This window comes from Urocitellus parryii, chromosome 5 (genome assembly GCF_045843805.1).
Source record: "Urocitellus parryii isolate mUroPar1 chromosome 5, mUroPar1.hap1, whole genome shotgun sequence".
Lineage (NCBI taxonomy): Eukaryota > Metazoa > Chordata > Mammalia > Rodentia > Sciuridae > Urocitellus > Urocitellus parryii.
In genome coordinates this window covers 47,020,376-47,042,261 of record NC_135535.1, presented here as the reverse complement: position 1 = coordinate 47,042,261, position 21,886 = coordinate 47,020,376, and the positions used below count along the sequence as shown (strand labels likewise).

Sequence of the window (21,886 nt, the reverse complement as noted above, 5' to 3'; positions counted from 1 at the left end):
ATCTACCCAGAGTCTGTCCTGTGTCACACTCCCCTTGTGACACACCTCTAGCACAGTGGCCCCTGAATCATAGGAAAGGATTTAAATTCTACAAACACCCAAGTATTTTTAACTTAGTCCTTCAACCCCTCAATTGAAGAATCAAATTTTGTGATAGCATTTTTTATACTTTGAAGCTCTATGTCATATTTTATTTTAAATATAGCATATAATAGTTTTTATTGTATAATTTAAATTTTGTGTCTATGATATATCACACATATAATACATTTGCAAATACCATCGAATGATGACAAATAGGGGTATCAGTGAAAATGAATTTATAGTATTTTAGTAAAACAGATACATACTTAGAGAACAGTTTGCCAGTTTAAGGATACTGTGCTTGTTGGCATGAGCTCAGAAGCCAAGGAGTTTGTAGTATATATCATGTGGAAAAACTGAAGGAAGATGTCTTTTTATTATTTTTTAAAATATTTTTTTAGTTGTAGATGGACACAATACCTTTATTTATTTTTATGTGGTGCTGAGGATCGAACCCAGTGTCTCACACTTGTAGGCAAGCAATTTACCATTGTACTACAGCCCAGCCCTTTTTATTTATTTATTTGTTGGTATGAGGGATTGAACCCAGGGACACTTAATCACTGAGCCACATCCCCAGCCTGTTTTTATTTTTTTGAGACAGGTTCTCAGTAAGTTGCTAGGGCCTTGCCAAGTAAGTTGCTGAAGCTGGCTTTTGAACTTGTGATCCTCCTGCCTCAGCCTCCTGAGCCTCTGGGATTACAGGTGTGTGCCACCACACCTGACATATTGTCTTTTTAAAATGAAATGTAAAGTGTGGACTTTACCAAGATTCTTGTGGTCTGGTTATGAAGATAGTGACTAAATAAATGTCATAGTGCTATAGGAATTTTGAGGAAGGCAAGATTATTCCAAATGTGATCAGGGACTCTTGAAGGGAGGGAGATTTGATCTGTTTTTATATCTATTCCCAGAAGAATAGTGTATATAAAAATAATTTTTATCAGCTTGATGCTACTTTTTCTTCTTGGGTAAATTATAATTTTGGAAGTTCCAAGAACTTCTAACATTGGAATCTTAAATTTATTGACCTTTTATTCTCCCCAAGCTAGTAATTAATACTTTGAAATAGTTATAAGTCATTAAAACAGTTTGCTAATAAAGGAATAATGGAGACAAAGTCTTTAAAAAGATCAGAAGTGTTTTGTGGTTTTCATGGTCACCTCCAAAATTATCCTGTTCCAAATAACAAAAATTCCTCAGGGTGTTTACACTATGGAGATACATTTGTATTATGATTCTTATAGAGCTGATATTTAGTGTTTATATAATACATTTTTCTTTTTTATTATATAACTTACAATGTCATATAAAATGCCATTGACCACTTTATTTTACTTAGGACAGTGTTAAATTTTTTTAAAAATACCTTTATTTTCATTCGTTTATTTATTTATTTAATGTGGTGCTGAGGATCGAACACAGGGCCTTACGCATTCGAGGCAAGTGCTCTACCACTGAGCTACAACCCCAGCCCCATGCAGTGTTAATTTTATATTGATAAGAGTGATAGTTGTATTCAGCCAAATTCTTAGCTTCCTAGGGTGGCAAGTCTAGTCTGTTAATCAAGTGAGCTTCATCTCATGGAGCAGTAGTGACAGGTGGCTCATTACTGATGTGTCAGTCACTGAATGTCAGCTGTGTGCCAGACATTTAAAGATGAATGAGACTCTGTCTCTGTCCTCAAGAGGCTTACAGCCTCATCCCCGACAGGGAAGTCCTCGTGCCAAATAGGAAAGATGGTACAAAATGCAGTGTGCTGTTTATATGTGTGTGAAGATTCAGTATGTTTGTAATGTGGCTTAGTCCTTTCTACTTCTCCTGCATTAAGTGCATATAAGCCAACCAATCAAACAAGGAAAAAAAAAAAAGTACTTCATCCAGAAGCTGTTACCCTGCAAGCTATTGAGAACAGGATTTGGAGGTTTTTTGTTTGTTTGTTTTAAGACAGGGTTTTGCTACATTGTTGAGGCTGGCTTCTTTGAATTTGTGATCCTCCTGCTTCAGCCTCCCAAGCTGCCAGGTTTACAGGTATGCAACACCCTGCCCAGCAAGAACAGGTTTTGAGACTTGAACAGTCATCATTAAGTTCTCAGCTGAGAAGTTGAAGTCCTTGTACTAAGCTGAGCACTGTCCTAGGGCTGATTACTTATTTTAAATTTGTTCTAGGATAGGACACATCACACAGAAATATTTGGTTTCTGGTTCTAGAAGCAGTTAGTGTTATGGTATTAAGCATATATTAGAATATAAACTCCTTAAGGACACAGATTTTGTTCTTTTCATCACTATAGCCCAGCATTCAGAAAAGGGTTTGTTACATAGTAAGTTCTCAAGTATTTGTTGTTTACTGAGTGAATATATAACTTATATAAAGGGCAGGAGCAAAATGCTTTTAATTTTAAAAAATGATATTTATTATTTTACAGAAAATGTGCTCTCACTGGCCAGAGTAAGTCTTGTAAACACAGAATTAAACTAGGGGACTCAAGCAACTATTATTACATTTCTCCTTTTTGCAGATATAGGGTAAGTGACTTAACCACAGTTTATTAATAAAATTCATTTTGATGCACGGCATTTGACTCATGACATTTTTTCCCTTTCTGCCTAGATCACTTCTGTATGTAATTTTTTTACATACATTCGATATATTCAGCAGGGACTCGTGAAACAGCAGGATGGTGAGTGTTCTTAATTTGCTGTAAGTATGTATATGAAGGTTTAGCAAAATGTATGACAAGTAATGTTCAAAAAAACTTTATTGTTTTTACATTTATATTGAATCCCTTTTGTATTTCTAATGAAATGTGTAGATAATTTGGGAACAAATCTCTCTTTAAAATATATATATATATATATATGTGTAGATAATTTGGGAACAAATCTCTCTTTAAAATATATATATATATATATATATATTTAGTTGTAGATGTTTATTTATTTTGTGTGGTGCCGAGGATAGAACCCAGTGCCTCATACGTGCAGAGCGTGTGTTCTACCACTGAGCCACAACCCAAGCCCCCAAAATGTCTCTTTTTAAAAATAAAATATTCAATCTCTTTATTTGCCTCATATTACACTCTCAAATTTTAAGCCAGTCCAGTTTTAATTTGTAAGGTATATGCGATCAATCAAGTGGTAAATGTTGAGGAGAGTACAAAGATTGTTAAATTTAATTCTTAAGAGATGAAAATGAGAAAGCTCTAAAAGTGGTCAGATTTGTTTAAAACAATTGTTGGAAGCCACAAAGGAGCTCACAGTAAATTTTTTCTGTATTTTCTACTTTCACGTGTGAATTAATAAAGCAATCATGAGATGATTCTGAGTGGAATAAATTGCTACATTCTAAACCAGCAGAAAGTGCACATGATGTTCCAGATGAGCCACCTCATACAAGTGTGTTAATATTTTTAATACAGTCTTCTGTGACTGCTCATGGTTTTATAGTCCAATGTCTTAAATATCAAGCATAAAAACTCATATGGCCTGACAGCTTTGAAGCAGTTTTTCTGGAGCACATGTAGTTTAGGGACAAGTCTATGCCAGTTTTGCATTTGAAGTTGTGGGAGATTTTCCCGTTTATATATTTTTAGGTACTGAAAATGTCTTTCAGTCACATAAACTAGTGAATCTCAATTCTATAAAAAAAGTAGTCACGCTGGGTGTGGTGGTGCACACCTGAAATCTCAGTGACTCAGGAGGCAGAAGAATCACTAGTTTGAAGCCAGCCTCAGCAAAAAGCAAAGTGCTAAACAACTCAGTGAGAACCGTCTCTAAATAAAATACAAAATAGGGCTAGGAACGTGGCTCAGTGGTTGAGTGCCCCTGCGTTCAATCCCTGGTTACCCCCCCACCAAGAGAAAAAGAAAAAAAATTCATATCAACAAAACTTTAGTCTTTCTCAAACTCTGGTTTGTTGGAAAAATTGTATTTATTTAGAATCCCATATAATTGAACTTTAATGCCTAGAAGAATAGGAATGAAACCTGCCCTTAATTAAGCTGAATTTCAAAAGTCTGTGTAACATTAGTCTTTGAGCTGTATAATACTTTTTATGACTTTAATAACACTGAAATCTTTTTAAATAACTGCTGGATAATATGATTTAAAATGGAGAACAGATGATTTATGTTGTTAAATTGTCAGCATATTTTTTTCCTTGTTAAAGTAAGATTTGTTAAGATTTGTAGGAAAGTCTGAAAGATAATTTACTTTATGAAAATAAGAAGAAAATGACATGAGTTATGGCGGTAAAGGTGATGCCTTCTCTGCTTTCTGTCCTCTTGGACTTCACATATTTGGTACTTGTCATAGACTGTGGGTTTATAGTAAACAAGTATTTTAATTTTAAAATCTGTTTTCTGTGCCTTGTATGAAACAAGGATTAATGGCATCTAAGTCGGGGTTTCCTGACCTTGATACTATACCTTGACATACCAGACCTAAAAATTTATTTATTTATTTATTTATTTATTTATTTTTTTAAGAGAGAGTGAGAGAGGGGAGAGAGAGAGAGGGGGGGGGGAGAGAGAGAATTTTTTTTTTTAATATTTATTTTTCAGTTCTCGGCGGACACAACATCTTTGTTGGTATGTGGTGGTGGGGATCGAACCCGGGCCGCACGCATGCCAGGCGAGCGCGCTACCGCTGAGCCACATCTCCAGCCCCAGATCTAAAAATTTAAAATGCTCCATGAAATGAAGCATTGGGGCAGATATGATGCCACAGGAAGAAAATCCTACACCTGACTTCATGCATTAAGTTGTAGTCACAACACAGGCAAACTAAAAATACCCAGGCTATGTGGATAAGGGGTATATAAGACATGAGTGAATTCATTTTAGAGTTGGATATCTTCCCCAAGAAACCTTATTTATATGTAAATATTCTCAAATCCAAAAATATCCCAAATCTGAAACACTTCTGGTCACAAACATTTCAGATAAGAGATACTCAGCCTGTGTTGACATTTTGAACTGAATAATCCTTTGTCAAGAAGGGTATGTATTAGTGCATTGTAGAATATTGAATAGTATCCCTGGCTTTACTCACTAGATTCCTTGGATGTGACAATGAAAAATGTATACTGACTTTGCCAAATGTGCCTTGGGGGACAAAGCTCCCCTGGTTGAGAACCACTGATAAATCAATCCCATCTGACATAGACCTTGTATTATTTGAAATACTAAATAGATTTTTCTACTTATAGTGGAAAATTATAAAAGAATATAGAGTTGAAATTTACAGATAATCCTTTACATTTATTTTTAATTTGAGCCCAACACAGACTTTTCCCTATTATTACAAAGAATGTTACTGAGTTTTCTGATTTGTATTATTTTCCTTTTTTCTAGTTCACTCTCTGTTAGTGTTAACGAAGAATAAAATGGCTAAAATATAGCGTACTAAAGCAAGAAGATCTATAAGTTTAATAATAATTTGAAAAATTGAACATTGAATTATATTCACTTCTAAGGGAACAAAACTGACAGTTACTCAAAACACTGAAGTATATACCTTTTGGGGGCTAAAGTGATAGTCTTTGAAGTATTTAACAAATAGTTGTGACAAAACATGAATATTACTTTTATTGATAAAACTGGAATGCCCATAAGTACGTGGAGAAGTTTGTGTGAAATATTGAAAGACTATTTGGGCATTAGGTGTGTCATTAGGAAATGCCCAATTTGCATTGTTACCTAATCTTAAAGTTTTAGATGTTATGTTATGATTTACACAACTGTCTTCTCTGTTTGTATAGTTGATCAGATGTTTTGGGAAATTATGCAGTTGAGAAAAGAGATGTCATTGGCAAAGCTGGGATATTTCAAAGAGGAACTCTAATGCTCTGCGTGGGACCATGCATGAACCTCCTGGAATATCTGAAAAATGGCTGAATATTTTTATGGTTACTTGATATTTATTTCTAAGGAGTGGGCCCAAGACTTTTTCCCCTTATTGCAGATTACACCAACAAGTACTGTGATTTCTTTTTAACTGACCTATGCTGTTTCTGCTTATTCTTTAGTTGAACACACTATAAAGAATTGCAGGTGTACTAGTGATTGTAATTTATAGCTGCAAAAAAAAACAATAAATAAATATTAGATTAAATGTTTGTGTTCATATGTGAACAACATGGCAATAAACTTGAAAATTAAAGCAAAGTGGAAAAAAAATCCTAGGAGAAAATTTTTGATTAAGAAGAAATCAGAGGGCTGGGGCTGTAGCTCATTGGCAGAGCATTTACCTAGCCTGCATGAGGGTTTGATCCTTAGCACTGCATAAAAATAAACAAATAAAATAAAGACATTCTGTCCATGTACAACTACAAAAAATAAATTTAAAAAAAAGAAGAAATCAGAAACTTGAGCATTGCTATTACTATTAAAGGAAATACTTAAAACTTTACCCACAAGAAAATTCTAGGCCCAGATGATTTTACTAATCTTTAAGGAATGGATTATTCTAATGTAAATTCTCTTCCAGAGAATAAGATTCTCCTACATCAAAAACAATATGACCTTGATAGTAAAACATAGGGATGATGCAAGAAAGAAAAATCATGGGTCCATTTTAGACATGGATATAAATATGCAAATGCCTATAGAATATACCACACTGACCAAGTGGCATTTATTCCAGAAATGCAATGCTGATATATTAGAAAACTGATAAAATCTCATTCACCATGTTTGCAGAATAAAATTTGATCAGTAGTTGAAGAAAAACATTTAATAAATCAATGACCACTAACAACAACCAAGTTAAATATAAGTGAGAGAATACTTTTCGACTTGTTAGGGGTATCTACAGAAATCTTATAATAAATATCCTGGGGAGGAAAGTGCTAGAAGCATTCTCTTTAAAATGCACCAGAGAAGGGTAATAATTATCCTCACTTTTTATTTCATATTGTAGTAGAAGTGTTAGCCACTGCAGTAAGATGAGAAAAATAAAAGTGTGATAATTAGAAAGAATAGAGTAAAAGTATCATTTTCTGCAGATGGTGTGATTGTCTGTATAGGAAAGTAAAAAAAAAGTGTTCCATCAGATTATTAGGCATTAATTGGAGAGTTTAGTAAGATAGCTAAACATAAGGTCAATATATAATTGTGATTTACACTTTTATACACCAGCCACAGAAAATTTAAAAAGAAAAGAAAATTAGAAAACTGTTTTTTACAAGATGCCAAACAATTGCAAGAAGAATTCTAAAGTGCCTGGTAATAAATCTAACCAAATATATGCCAGACTTGGTTATAGAAAGTTATAAAACTTTACTAAAAGATAGTAGGAGGATTAAAATGATGTTATGGTTATGAGAAGATATATATAGGATTAGGATGATATATCATTATATCATTTTAATACAAATAAATTGTCAGTTCCCACCAAATTGGTCTATATAGAGATTTGATATGTCTTCCAACTAAATCCCAACATTTCTCCTAGGTTAGACAAACTGATTTAAAAAAAAAATTTTTTTTGACAAAATTAAGGATGAAGAGTGAGCAAGGTATTAATGAAAAAGGAGCAAGAATTTTACTCTATTAGAAGGACTTTTAATGAAGCTGAAGTATTGGAGTGTGTTATTGGTACAGAAACAGACAAAATGGCCAAAACAAATAGAAAGCTCCAAGGTAGACTCTCACAAATAAAAATTTTATACTGACTGGAAGCATGGTAGAATCAACAGTAGAAAAGACTTTGTAAAATTGAGACAACAAAAAAGAAATGAAGATAGGAAAATTGGATCTCTTCCTCACAAGAAAACCCTGTTTTATTCATCTTTTTTTTTTTTTTTTTTTTTTTTTTTTTTGTGGTACTGAGGATTGAACTCAGGTCCTTACAAATACAAGACAAGCATTCTACCACGGACCCACATCCCTAGCCCATCAACTCTGTTTTGAGTACCCTTAAACATTAGAACTTTTGATGTAGAAAACATTCAACTATGAGAAGGTATTTGTAACACAACCAGTAGTAGATTGGAATCAAGTATATACACAGTTCTACAAATGAACAAGAATAGAGCAGACAACAGGAGCATGGGCAAAAGATAAGCAGGTCTTCCACAAAATTAGAAATACATAAGGGCCAATAGACATTAAAAATTTTTCATCTCTGTTAAGGAAACATGGAGATTGCAGTGACACCTTTAAGTTTATTCAATTGGCAAAAATTAAGAAACCCAACAAAATCTAATTTTGAAAATTTCAATCAATAGACTCATTTATTGCTTTTGGGAGTGTGAATTGATATATCCATTGTGAAAAACCATGCATTTGAGAGGCTGAACATTTGTATACTCATGGGCCAGCAAATCCTCTTCTAGGTATATTTTCAAAAGAAATAACTGTACAAAAAGCCCCAGAATACATATGTAAGAATGTTCTGGAAAAAAATCCAGATATTTGTCTATAGAATAATACAATGTGTTCACTAAAGAACTGTTGCATGGCAACAAATGAATGAATTCCAGGTACTAGCAGTACAGTAACCTAACAGATGGAACAAAAAAGGCCACTCCCAGAAATCACCATGATGATTCCCTCATGAAGGTCAAACCTACTACAACTACACAGCTGTTTAGACATAATATAAATATATGATAAAACCAAGGTAGTAACAAAGTTCAGGGTATCTTTGGGTGTGTGGGAAGAGACAAAGGTAGGAGAAAGAACAAATATCTGAGTAAGTCACCATGAATGTTCTAGTCCCTGGGTTGGGTTGTGGGTTCAAGAATGTTCATTTGTCATTAAAAGTAAATGCATGCATGAATAAGACACTTGGTACTGTTACCAACCAATGACTATGATTAGCTCATTGTGTATGCACCTACATTCCAAAACAAGGGATAGCGGGAACTGTCTATGAATTGAATTTCAGAGAGAAGAAAGAAATCACATTTAGATCCTAGGTTTTTGGCTGGAGCTTTTGCTGCAGTTTATTCAGATGGAGAAATCTATGGTTGGGGCAAATTTGATATGTGTGGAAAAGACAAGAGTTCAGTGTTTGACACAAGTGACAGGCCCATTAAGCATCAGAGTGGGATGTTAAGTAGGTGTTGGATATATGAGTCTAAATTCAATGATAAGCCAGGTCAGGAGATAAGTTTGGGAGTCATTAGCTAAAGGACCAGAGGAGCTGTAGGGGATACAGAAGTACATAGTAACTTGAGCCCTAAGTTACCATGTCAGTGGTGAAAGTCCTCAGAGACAAATGAGGAGCTGTTAGGAGCATTACTACAAAAGAATTACTGTGTTAGTCAATTTATGCTTGGCAGATTATTTCTACACAAGATTTAACTGCCAAGAATTCTAATCCTAAAAAAGAGGAAGACTTTTGACAAGTCTCTAACTTGGTTAGAGCTGGGAGGGGGCCTGACCTGATATAAAGGGCTCTAGATTGTGGGGAGAATCACTCAGCAGACTTACAGTCTGGCCCAAACTTGGCTCTCCTAAAACAAGGAGGTCATGAAGGTCACCACTTCTCTCTGGCCTCTGTAAAGACTGAATCAAGCGCTCTTCATCATCTCTCCCAGTACTAAGACAATCACAGCCTTTGACTGAGTATGTACATTGAAAAAAAAAAAGTTTCTAAACATTGAATTGTGGGAAGCCATTCTCACACGTGATTTGAGTTACCTCTCTGGCTGGGTGAGAGGCGCTTAGACGCTACTGTGTCAGAGCCTTCGCCACCCTGTCCCAGGTGTGAGGGCTTGTCCGTGTGGAGGTGTGCCTTGCCACTGACCCGAAGACCAGTCACTGACCCTGACCTTGGAATGCTGCCCCCCTCGACCTTCATTGGATGGGATTTTCCCTTGAATTTTTGTTCCCTAATAAAAGCTCACTCCCTGGTGTGTTCTCTCTCTCTCTCTCTCTCTCTCTCTCTCCTCCCCCCCCCTCGTGTGTTAACCTCGCCACCGCATTAGGTGGCTGGAGGCGGGAGCTAGGAGAAGCGGTCTCCGGAGCTGGGCATTAAAGGTAATGAGAATTATGTCTCTTTAATTTTAAAACTCACTAGTTAATTTTTATGCTTCGAACCTCTTTTATGAAGCTCATGTGCTGGTCGAATGGCAGATTGAGTCTTGGTTCTTAAATGAACTTGGAATCACAGATCCACTGACCACCATAGCCACCGAATGGACCCCGTGTGTTCTTGTTTTGTGCATCCAGCATCTTAAAACAGATCTGCTTTTATCCAGAGACTTGTTTTCAAAAGCATTTTTTTTTGTAGTGTTTTCCTCTAGCTGTGCTTTTTTTTTTTTTTTCCTAAAAGACACACAAGAATCTAAAGCACTATGAATCTGTTTTTGTGCTAGCAAAAGGTTCTTCATTTTCTTCATGGAATGCAGCATGATTACCATCTCAACAGACAACTGGGTTTCTTGTCTTTTTATAGGTAGACAAATAGTAGTGGGTATGACTTTTGTACAGGCTTTCTAAAAAGTGAAAATTCCTCCTCACTAAATTAATTCATTCACTACACAGTTGAGAGACTTGGAGGTGCTACTCTAGGTGGGGATACAGCATTGAACAAGATAGGTGAGATTCCAGGGCTCATGGAGCTCTGCCTAGTGAGAAATGGACAACGAATTTTAAAAGATGGGATAAATGTGGTATAGGTACTTAAAATAGGGTCAGAGGCTAGAGAGGGAAATGGGAGATGACTTCAGATTTGGTAGTCAATAAAAGGAATATTAGGAGGTGACATTTTAAGCCAGGCTTCAAAAAGCTGGGCCCAGTCATGTGGGGGAAGAGAGCAGGGAGAACATTCTGAAACTGCTGTAAAGTTCCTCTGGAGGCAACATGCCTGACATATTTTAAAAATGTGGAAGAGGGGCTGTGGCTATAGCTCAGTGGTAGAGCGCCCGCCTTGCACGTGTGAGGCACTGGGTTTGATCCTCAGCACCATGTAAAAATAAAGAAAAAAAATGTGGAAGAGTCCTGGAGTGCAGTCGGTGTTAGAAGAGTGGTCAGAAAAAGTTGGAAAAGTGGGCAGGGGTCAGACCAAGTAGATCTTTGTAAGCCAAGGTTGGGAATTTGGAGTCTTCTGTGACAGCTCAGATGACAGTTCTGCACTTGGCTGGCTCTTTCTTAGCTTGGCCTTCAAATACTGGTATCTCCAGAGTTTTGCCTGTTTATCTAAATGTCCTTCAGATAATTTCACATAGGGCTATTGCTTTAAAGACTATCTACATAACAATTGCTCATAACTCTACATCTTTTTTTTTTAATTTTTATTGGTTGTTCACAACATTACAAAGCTCTTGACATATCATATTTCATACATTGGATTGAAGTGGGTTATGAACTCCCAATTTTACCCCAAATGCAGATTGCAGAATCACGTCGGTTACACATCCACAATTTTACATAATGCCCAATTAGTAATTGTTGTATTCTGCTACCTTTCCTATCCCCTACTATCCCCCCTCCCCTCCCCTCCCATCTTCTCTCTCTACCCCATCTACTGTAATTCATTTCTCTCCTTGTTTATTTTCCCATTCCCCTCTCAACCTCTTATATGTAATTTTGTATAGCAATGAGGGTAACTCTACATCTTTAATGACATCATCCCTTACTCAGCTCCACAATTTTGTGTCTATCTACTTGCCAACTCAGCCTTCCCACTTGAATTTCTAATAGGAATCATAAACCTGAACATGGCCAAACTCACCCAGTCACTTAAACAAAATTCTGAGGCTTGTTCTTGTTTCTCCATGTCTATCATCATTAACCCCAATTCCATCCCTCAGCAAATCCCATCAGTGCTCTCCAGAATTTATCTAAAGTCCATTCACCCACTCAGCCCAGCCTTTCACCCAGACTTCTACAGTAATCTTTCATCTGGGGTCCTTGCATCCATTTCTGCCCTCCTACAATCTGCTACAGCAACTGAAGTGATTATTTCAAAACAAAAATCAGATAATGTCATTTCTCTACTTAAAAACCTTCAGTGTCTTCCCATCACACTTAAAAAATATATTCAAACTCAACAGAAAATCATCAAGTTTTTACAGTGGTAGTTATTAATAGATAACTAACAATAAAAAATCAGCTTTAAAAACAATTCATAAATCTTTTTTAAAAACTGTTGAAGAGGATCGAACTTGCCAAAATTTAAGAAGACTAGAAACACTTCCTAAAGATAGTCTTTTAAGGAAGTTCACATACAGTTTACCTCAAGGACTGTGGCTTTCTGACTCAGAAAATCAGGTCAAATGTTTTCTCTTCTGTGAGGAAGTTAAAAGTAAGGATTTAAAAATAAGGGGGAGAAAAGACGGTGGAATGAGATGGACATCATTACCCTGAGTACATGTTTGAAGATGCGAATGGTGTGACTCTACTTTGTGTACAACCAGAGTTGTGAAAAATTGTGCTCCATTTGTGTAATATGAATTGTAATTCATTCTGCTGTCATATATAACAACATTTTTAAAAAGGCGGGAGAGATCTAATGATCTCTATAGAAAGGAGGTAGTGAAGTCAGAGAAACGGTAATGAGGGAGAAAAGGGAATGGGAAAGAGGAGGAATAGCAGAATGAAATTAACCAGACTAATATATCAGTGAATTCACTTTTATCTGTAACCATTGTTAGACCAGGAAGCAAGAAAAGACCACTGACTCCAATTAAAATCAAATTAAAGCAAGCTTATTATTTCGACTGTCTGGGCTGCCTCTCCCACTCAAAACCTCGGGAACAAGACAGCAGCAGCAGCTTTCTTGCAGCCCAGATTTATAGCCCAGAAAGTTACACAAAGGGGGATTACAGATAACAGAACTCTGACGAGCATCACACGAATACGAGCATCACACGAATGGTAGTTTGCATTTTTTGCTGGCCCCAACATCAGAATTTATGAGGATCATTAGAGCCTCAGAGAGGGTCGTTGTCTGGCCAGGGAAGGCCAATATTTATGAGGTGTCACTAAAGTTTCAGAGAGGGCTGCTATCTGGTCAGAGAGCCAGGCATGGGTGAGTTCAAGGCACGGGCAGGCATTCCAAGCAGGTTCAGAATTTGCAGTAATTTATAGTAAAGCCAAAATTAGCTTTTCATGGCTTTGTGGCGAGATGGCTCCCAATTTTGAGAGAAAATCAGGTTGGGTCTATCACCATAATGTACCAATTAAAAGAAAAGAAAAAATAGAAAGGGACAAGGTCTGAGTGCTGTATTATAGAGCTGAAGGCCTCAGGGACAGTCTCAGGAAGGAGACAAGTTCCCATCACCCCATTCCCACATTTACCACATCTGTAGACTTAACGATGGCACCTCAGCTTTACTTTCTTTATCTTTTGAAGTTCTTTAGGAAACAGTCAATACCAAAACAAACCCAAACCACAGCTAATTAGATTGCTATTCAAGAAAACAAATCCCTACTGAATTTGTACAAATGGGAACATAAAGAGAATAAGAAAACGTTAGCAATGTAAAGACCATAATGAAGGTAATATTTGTTACTGAGTGGAAGAAGTTTCAACTTAAAATTCCATTTGTCACCAGATGGATTGAACCCTCAGCTGGTTGCTCTGGACTCTAAGCAGGTATATTTCCATTCCCCTACCAACTTCCTTCTAAATTCCCTTGACTTTCCTTAGACCCTACTGAACGTCCAACCTGCTGGGGCTTGTACATCAGCCTCCTAACCAGGGGTCACATCCAGACAGCTTGCAGGCTCAGTAGTGTTTTCACATGTGTGCTATTCACCCTTGATGATGTTTTGGTTTATTTTTATGTTCCTTTTGCTTTAAAACAAATCAGTTTCCAACTTTTATAAATGAGACTTAAAATCTGCATTTCAAGTTTCTCTTAAAATTAGCCCTTTGGATAACACTTAGATGAAATTGTGATCCCACCCCCTGCATTTGGGAGGCTCTACCTATTAGCAGGACATGTCCTCTGTGCCCTGATTGTCTTCCTGACACCAAGGCTCAGGGTTGAAGGTCTGTGATCAATATGGTTGCATGGTTACTTTTGCTTATTTTGAACCATTTTACTCACTACCTGGCCCCAGAAGTGTTTGAGACTCCATTTCTCTCTCTCTCTCTTTTAAATCAAGCTTTTTAATTTTATTTTTTATTTTTAGTTATAGTTGGACACAATACCATTATTTTATTTATTTATTTTTATGTGGTGCTGAGGATCGAACCCAGGGCCTCATGCATGTCAGGTGAGCAATCTCCCACTGAGCCACAACCTCAGTCCCGAGACCACATTTCTAACCTTAGCTTTTCAGCTCATTAAATGGAATCTAATTTCTTTCTCTCTGGTGTTTCTTGTCATTCCTTACTCTGCTTCTGAGAACTTGAAGTCTCTGGGTGGACTGTTGGATAGGATCCAGAATTAGCATTTGGCCACGGATTACAGTGGGATGACTTACTTCTAGTGGATTCCATAAAGTGTCGCTTGGGGATTCCCTTGAAGTCTTAGATTTAGCTAGAAGCTCCACATTATAGGCATGTTAATTCATATTTTACCTGAAAGTATAAATCCTTCAAAATTTCACTTTTTGTCTCCCCAGTCAGAAGCCAATTCTTGGTTTACATTATGTTACTTCAAACTTTACTACTGCCAACCTGGATTCTTTACCAGCCCTCAACTGGTCTAACCCACACCAGCCAACACATTCTAACACAGCTATCTCTCCAAGTTTGCTGTAATTATATGCCCCACACCCAGACAGAAAGCATTAATAAATAGAATGAGGGGCTGGGGTTGTGGCTCAGTGGTAGATAGCTCACCTAGCATGCATGAGGCAGTGGGTTCGATCCTCAGCCCCACATAAAAATAAAGAGAAGTAAATGAAGGTAAAATAAGATGTTTTAAAAAAATAGAATGAACATGCATGGAATCATATTACTTTAAAAATCTACCACTCTTTTTCTCCAGCCGTTTCCATTCTTCTCTTTCACTATCTGGGCACACAGCTCCTGCACTTGTGCTCTCTCCCCTCCAGGCCATTGCTCATGTTTTTAAAAGCATATTCATGAAGTCTCTTCAGATCCCAGTTCTGTGTGGCACCTTGCCAGATCCTCCCAGATTAAAGTGTTCTTTCCTTCCTGTGTTCTCTTGGGATATTTTCCCAAGATCCTATCAGTCTGCCTTGAGCTTTAGTTCCATGTGATTTTCTCATGCCTTAGATCTGAGCTTGTGGAGGGTAAGGACCATTATTTACAAGGATCCTTTATTTTCTGTAACCAGTGGATAGTTCCCTGCAAGTTGAACCAAAACAAATTGAAAATTCATTCCTTTAAACAACTTGATTTTAAACCCTTATAAACCTGGGAACCAATGTGACCTTAAAAAGAGGCTTCTAAACCTCTTTTATACCCCCAAATAAAATGTTTGTTCACCTTCAAGAAACAACATATAAGTGTGAAATTTTAAAGTACATGTTTGGAAGTATATACTACATCACCTAAACTAATTCTAATAATGAAACAATAGACAAATTCAGAAAGAGGGACGTTCTCCAGGACAAGGGGTCTAGACTATAGAACCATGAAAAACTAACCAACCAAGCAAATGAAAAAGGCAGTCCATGAACATTTATTGAATCCTTGATCAGAAAACAAAAAGCCATAAAAGATATTTTTGGGAATGGTGGCAATTATAGATGAGGTGATGGTATTAAATTAATATTAAATTTCTTTTTTATTATTGGTTGTTCAAAACATTACAAAGCTCTTGACATATCATATTTCATACATTTGATTCAAGTGGGTTATGAACTCCCATTTTTACCCCGTATACAGATTGCAGAATCACATCGGTTACACATCCATGTTTTTACATAGTGCCATACTAGTGACTGTTGTATTCTGCTGCCTTTCCTATCCTCTACTATCCCCCCTCCGCTCCCCTCTCTCTATCCCATCTACTGTAATTCATTTCTCTCCCTTGTTTTTTCCCTTTCCCCTCACTTCCTCTTATATGTAATTTTGTATAATAATGAGGGTCTCTTTCCATTTCCATGCAATTTCCCTTCTCTCTCCCTTTCCCTCCCACCTCTCTTCCCTGTTTAATGTTAATCTTTTCCTCATGCTCTTCCTCCCTGCTCTGTTCTTAGTTGCTCTCCTTATATCAAAGAAGATATTTGGCATTTGTTTTTAGGGATTGGCTAGCTTCACTTAGCATAATCTACTCTAATACCATTCATTTCCCTGCAAATGCCATGATTTTGTCATTTTTTAGTGCCGAGTAATACTCTATTGTGTATAAATACCACATTTTTTTTTATCCATTCATCTATTGAAGGGCATCTAGGATGGTTCCACAGTCTAGCTATTGTGAATTGTGCTGCTATGAACATCGATGTAGCAGTATCCCTATAAAGTCTTCAGGGAATAGTCCGAGAAGAGGAATCTGGGTCAAATGGTGGTTTCATTCCCAGCTTTCCCAGGAATTTCCATACTGCTTTCCAAATTGGCCGCACCATAAATTAATATTAAATTTCTTTGGTATAGTAATGATTTTGTTATGTGGGAGAATGACCTTAATTGTTAAGAATTGTACACCGTGTTATTTAGGATGTCATGTCAAGACATTGGCAACTAATTTTCAAATGACCCAGTCTCTTCCACCCCCCAGAAGTTTATATATTAAGAGGAAAAAATCAAAAGTGTCAAGATAATAATAATTAGTAAATATAGATAAAGAGTATATGGATATTTTGTGGTACTATTTTTGAATTTTCTCTAGATTCACAATTTTTTTTTCAAAATAAAAAGCTTGGGGGGGGGGTGCATGGATGCCAGGTATGTTGGCACACACCTGTAATCCCAGAGGCTCAGGAGACTGAGACAGGAGGATCACAAGTTCAAAGCCAGCCTCATCAAAAGTAAGGTGCCAAGTAACTCAGTGAGACCCTGTCTTTAAATAAAATATAAAACAGGGCTGGGGGTGTGGCTCAGTGGTTGAATGCCCCTGAGTTTAATCTCCAGTACCAAACCAAATCAAACCAAACAAAATGGCAAGTAAGAGGGTAGAAGGAAGTTTAATTTCCTAATTGTATTATTCTTAAGCTGTTACTAAATAAATAATAGCTAAGCAGTGAAGAAAACATTTATTTTGGTCTAGTTTTATATTTTGTAGTGGAATCAACTTAGCAAACCATATATTCAGTTGTAAGAATTATTAAATTGATAATGCAGATTTTGTTACTTTTAGAATAGACTTTTCATATTTGCTTTATGCTTTTTTTTAAGAAAATCAACTGGAAGAAGTAGATTAAAGTGTGTATTGAGGAATATAAGTTTTCACTGTAGGTTTGGAAATATTGGACAAATCCTAACTTTTCATTATCCCAAGCCTTTCTAAGCCATCTACTATTTTAGGTATCTAAAAGTAGATACCTACATATCATTGATTTGCCCCCTTGAAATTACTGTCTTTTCTTGGTGCTCGCTAAATGGATCCGGTCAATAAAGGTGGAGATATAAATATATCAGTGTAAAAGGACAAATAAGAGATAAGATCATGCATTTATTGCCCACTTATGTAATTGTATGTGTCACTGAGGACAAAGGTCCTTAAAGCAAGACAAAAGGCAAAGTAGAAACTGCTTTCTGTATGAAGATAGATGGGCTTGCTGCCACTTCCCTCTTTGGGATTTTTTTTTCTACATGGTTGTATATTCTTCTAGTTTTATAATCATGTTTGAGAACATAGCCATTTTTCTGAGCACGAGTTGATGGCGGAAGAGATGCTTTGCTCCAATAAAAAAGAAAACAAGGATTTTTCGAGAGCATTCATAGACTGGGTCCAGAGGACAGCCCTTTCTTCCTGAGCTCTGACAACCCTTGCTTTAAGAGGAAATATTGACTAGGACCACAGCGCCATGGATGTAGTAGGTGAAAATGAGGCCCTGCAGCAGTTTCTTGAAGGTAAGAAGAGCCTGGTTTCCAACGGGAAGTTACCATTTCTGAGAAATGTCACTTTCGCAATTGCAATGGCACCTTTCCCTCATTTACTTAAAATTTGTCTTGAAAGAAATCCTATCATATTTAGATAACTCTCCTGGAGTTGGAAATGGAGCTTGTTTGCTTCCTTATGGGAAAAGTCGGTAGACTGGATGGTGATTTTAAAAAACAGAGAATTTCCATCTTACAGTTTGGTTGTTAAGAATCAAAGAGTCAGCGTATTTATTATTCATTACTTGTGTCCTCTGTGTTTTAAAAAACGTCAGATTTGTCTTATCTCTAACGTGACAGAATAGAGCCCAAGAAAAATGTAAGATTTAACTTAAAATATTTTTAGTTAGTATAAAATACAAAATAGACTAAAACAGCAAAGAAACACCTCCTTCCTCATTCCCATCTTTCTGTTTTTCTCACAACACTTTAAAAGTAGGTAACTGGATAGGATTTGTTTTTTCAATCGAATATCATTTTTTTTCACAGGGGAAAGACATGTTGTGGACTATTACACAGGTTTTCTTCCTAGTGAGATCCTAAATGGCAGGACACCTGCTCCTCTTTTGCTGGGTTGATATCGATATTTGCTGGGTTGATATTTTGCTGGGTATGCTGGCAATGTCTGTGAATCCTCGTCCTCCGTGCTGTTCTTCTATGTGCCAGAGGGAGACTCCACATCTGGTGGCTTCGGTGTGATACAGGTTAGCCGTGCTCAGACTCCCCATGAAAGGACATGTGGCTGTAGGTATTTCCCAGGAGCGAGAAGGAGGAGAACTGAGGGCACTCCACGGCAGACGTGCTAGAGGACAGTCAGCAGTACACCGGGGACGTGCACCTGGCAATTCTTGTGCTTAGTAAAGTGCCTGGCAAATAACAGATGTTCAGAGGTTGAATGGAATTGATCAAATACTAAACAATACAGAACAATAAGGAGTGACAGGTCATATAAAAAAATAGTCATTCTAGTCATCATTAGAAGGAATCAACATAATGTGATAGTTTTCATGGTTTGGATTTTGCCAGAAGTGGCAAAAAGGAACATAAGAATAAGAGAATTATCATATTCCCTGCATCCCACAGTTCTGCTCGACAGTGGCCAAGTTAGCATGGCCCACTGGGTCACGTTTGAGTTGTTGCTCCGTTGTTATTGCCTGATTTTACATCAGATTTAACTATCATTTGAGCAGCAGGTTATAAGCTCCAAGCTACAGTTGCATCTGCACTTTTTTTTCTTTAAAAAAAAGAGAAATTATTAATGTAGTTTATAAATGCAAAAAGTCTACTTCACTTCCTTCCAGAACAAGGACAATTTAATCTATCTTCTGTTTATTTTTTTCTGGAAGAGTTACTAGATCCTACAGGATTCCTATGCTGTCCTTGTTTGTAATATTTTCAGAGATCGCTATAGTTTCTATGAATTTCCTCTGCAGCTTGTGGCAATACCTGATTATTACAAAGTATATTGTTTTTTATTTTTATTTTTTTATTACAGTTTCTCTTTTAGCTCCAAATCAAATTATGGCTTTTTTTTTTTTTTAAGTCTTTTTGATGGGGGAGGAGTCCATTATCTACAAAAGAAAAGAAAATGCTCAGCGTTTTTCTTTGAGTGTATAGCTGGGATAGGTGGCTGACTTTATGAATAAAAAATACAGGCATTAGCTTAAGTGACTCCCTTCCCCTGAAAATCACAGAGCTAATTGTCATCTTAAAAAAATTTCTCCACTATTCAGCAAGCATTAAGCACCTACTCTATGCCAAGTCTGACGATCACCTCCTTTAAGTGGTAGCCCGTAGTGCTTTGAAACCTCTCCCTTGGATTTTAATGATTTCCTTTCCCTGGACCATTTTCAAATCTTCCTTAGAAGGAGGGCAGCAAAATTAGATATGGTGTTGCGACGAGAAGGGACAGTTGGTGCCTGTCACGCTCCCGTTGATATGCTGCTGTTTCTAATCAAATACAATATCATGAAAATTTTTTATAAAACAAGGTCTGAAAGCCAAGAAAACTTTTGGCAAATTGTTATACACCTGAAAGCATTTTTCTCCATTTCCTTGGACTCTTTGTTCTAAGAAACTAAGCTCTAAATAATGCATTTTTCCTTAAGAACATTCTTGTATTCAAGAACATCTGGATTGAAAATCTCATCTTGAATTAGCTCATGCTGACTTTAGTTTTTTGTTATACAATGGCCGACTGAAACTCCAGCTCCCTGCTGGAGTCTGTCTGGGTAGTTCTTAGGACCAGAGGCTGAGGAAGGGCAGGAACCTGCACCCAGGTCCTCAGAGCAACAAAGAAGACCTAACCAGGAAGCTGCTATCAAACAAGCTTTGAACACTTTCTTTCCCTGTCTGTCTGCTAAGATTTACATTCTCCAGGTAGCTGTTATCAAAAGAAGGTGGTGGGGATGCAGGGAAGGTGGAAACATCTGCTACCCACGAGCTGTCAGGAACACCACGGCAGAGTCCAGTGTTCAGGGAAATGCTGAAGACCCTGGAGCAGAAAAGCAGTGATGAAGTGCCCTGTCAACATGGGACGAATCGAGAAAAACTTCAAGGGAGGCGAGGCGGAACTGTTGTAGAAGAGAGATGTAGCTTGGGAAAAATGTCTGCATGGCACGAGTAGATAGCAGGCATTCAGTAGTACATGTAGGATCAATGAAAGAAAAAAAGCAGTGCAAAGAACTACACCTTTCAAGAGGTGTTGAATTCTAACTAGGTTTGGGTCACTCAACAAATTCTAATGTAGGAAAAAAGAAAAAAAAAGTGATTGATAAATGATCTAATGCCACCTTCTATTTTCATAGAGTCTTGGGTTCAGAATGCTTTCACAGAAAATGTTAGCGGTTCTGATGAGTGAGAAAGGTTATTTTCTCCAAGAGTAGGTTTGGTTCATCTCTAAAGATGGAGTTAGACATCTTGTTGCATGTAGCACATCTAAACTTCCCCCACAGGAGTGGGAGTTTGTTCGTCTGTGAGGCAGCTTCTCCTGTGTGGAGACAGCATGGACTTTCAGAAGGAGACTGGGAATAAGAATGTACCAACATCAAGAAGAACCAGACAGATCTTGCAAGAGACTTAGGGTTATTTCAACATTTCTACCTGATGTTGGTAGTTGGTTAGAAACTGTGTTGCCTTGGAACAGAGCATCCAGAATAAAGAGGCTACTGGCTTGGTGCCACAAAGAAGAAACCCCTTTTATTCTTGCATGCTGTTATCCCCAAAATGAAGGTGGTTTAATGACAATTTAATATGTGCCATGATGAGATCAGAGCTGACCCTGGTCACCTTCACACATGCTGCTGCACTAGAAATCTGCCAGCCTTATTGCCATCTTTAGGGAACCCTGAGACAAAGTCACGTGGCAAACCCTTCTGAGAGCAGGTTCCCCCCACCTTCTTTGATGTTATTAATGTGGTCATCATTTTCAACTTTGGAGTTAGGATGGAACTTCTGGCCAACTCAACAGTGTCTTGGAAGCTAAACATTCAACATAATGGCAATTTTGGAAAACATATAAAAGAAAATGATAGTCATTACTATTAATCTCTGTTTGATTTGGTGTTGACCTTATGTGTTTTTTAAAACAAAAATGGGGATTATATTATTTGTACTCTTTAGCAATGGTCTTTTTCATGGAACATAGAGTGAATGTCTCTTATCATTAGTTATTCTTGCTGATCTACAACAGAGATCCACAAGCTATGATCCATAGCCCAAATTTGGCCTGCGGTCTGTTTTTACAAATAAAGTTTATCAGGACACATCTAATCATTCACATATTGTCTATGGCTACTTTGATAGTGCAGTGTCAAGAGTTGAGTGGTTGCAACAGAGGCCATATGGCCTGAAAAACCTAAAACATTTACCATCTGGCTCT

The 21,886-nt window shown here is 37.1% G+C and overlaps 2 protein-coding genes across 3 annotated transcripts in view; both read left to right on the top strand.

Moving 5' to 3' along the window:
• Positions 1–6,289, top strand: part of Rab3ip (RAB3A interacting protein) — a 55,017-nt gene extending 48,728 nt beyond the window's left edge. The window contains exons 7-9 of one of the 2 annotated variants that reach the window (XM_026386684.2): positions 2,514–2,613; positions 2,699–2,768; positions 5,849–6,289. In XM_026386684.2, the coding sequence (XP_026242469.1) occupies positions 2,514–2,613; positions 2,699–2,768; positions 5,849–5,931 (253 nt within the window). In that variant the 3' untranslated portion in view covers positions 5,932–6,289. The remainder of the gene's footprint in view (positions 1–2,513; positions 2,614–2,698; positions 2,769–5,848) is intronic. The other variant, XM_026386683.2, reaches the window with a different exon arrangement.
• An 11,644-nt stretch (positions 6,290–17,933) lies between these two features.
• Positions 17,934–21,886, top strand: part of Myrfl (myelin regulatory factor like) — a 115,314-nt gene continuing 111,361 nt past the window's right edge. Inside the window, exon 1 of the mRNA XM_026386648.2 lies at positions 17,934–17,979. Within this exon, the coding sequence (XP_026242433.2) occupies positions 17,934–17,979 (46 nt within the window). The remainder of the gene's footprint in view (positions 17,980–21,886) is intronic.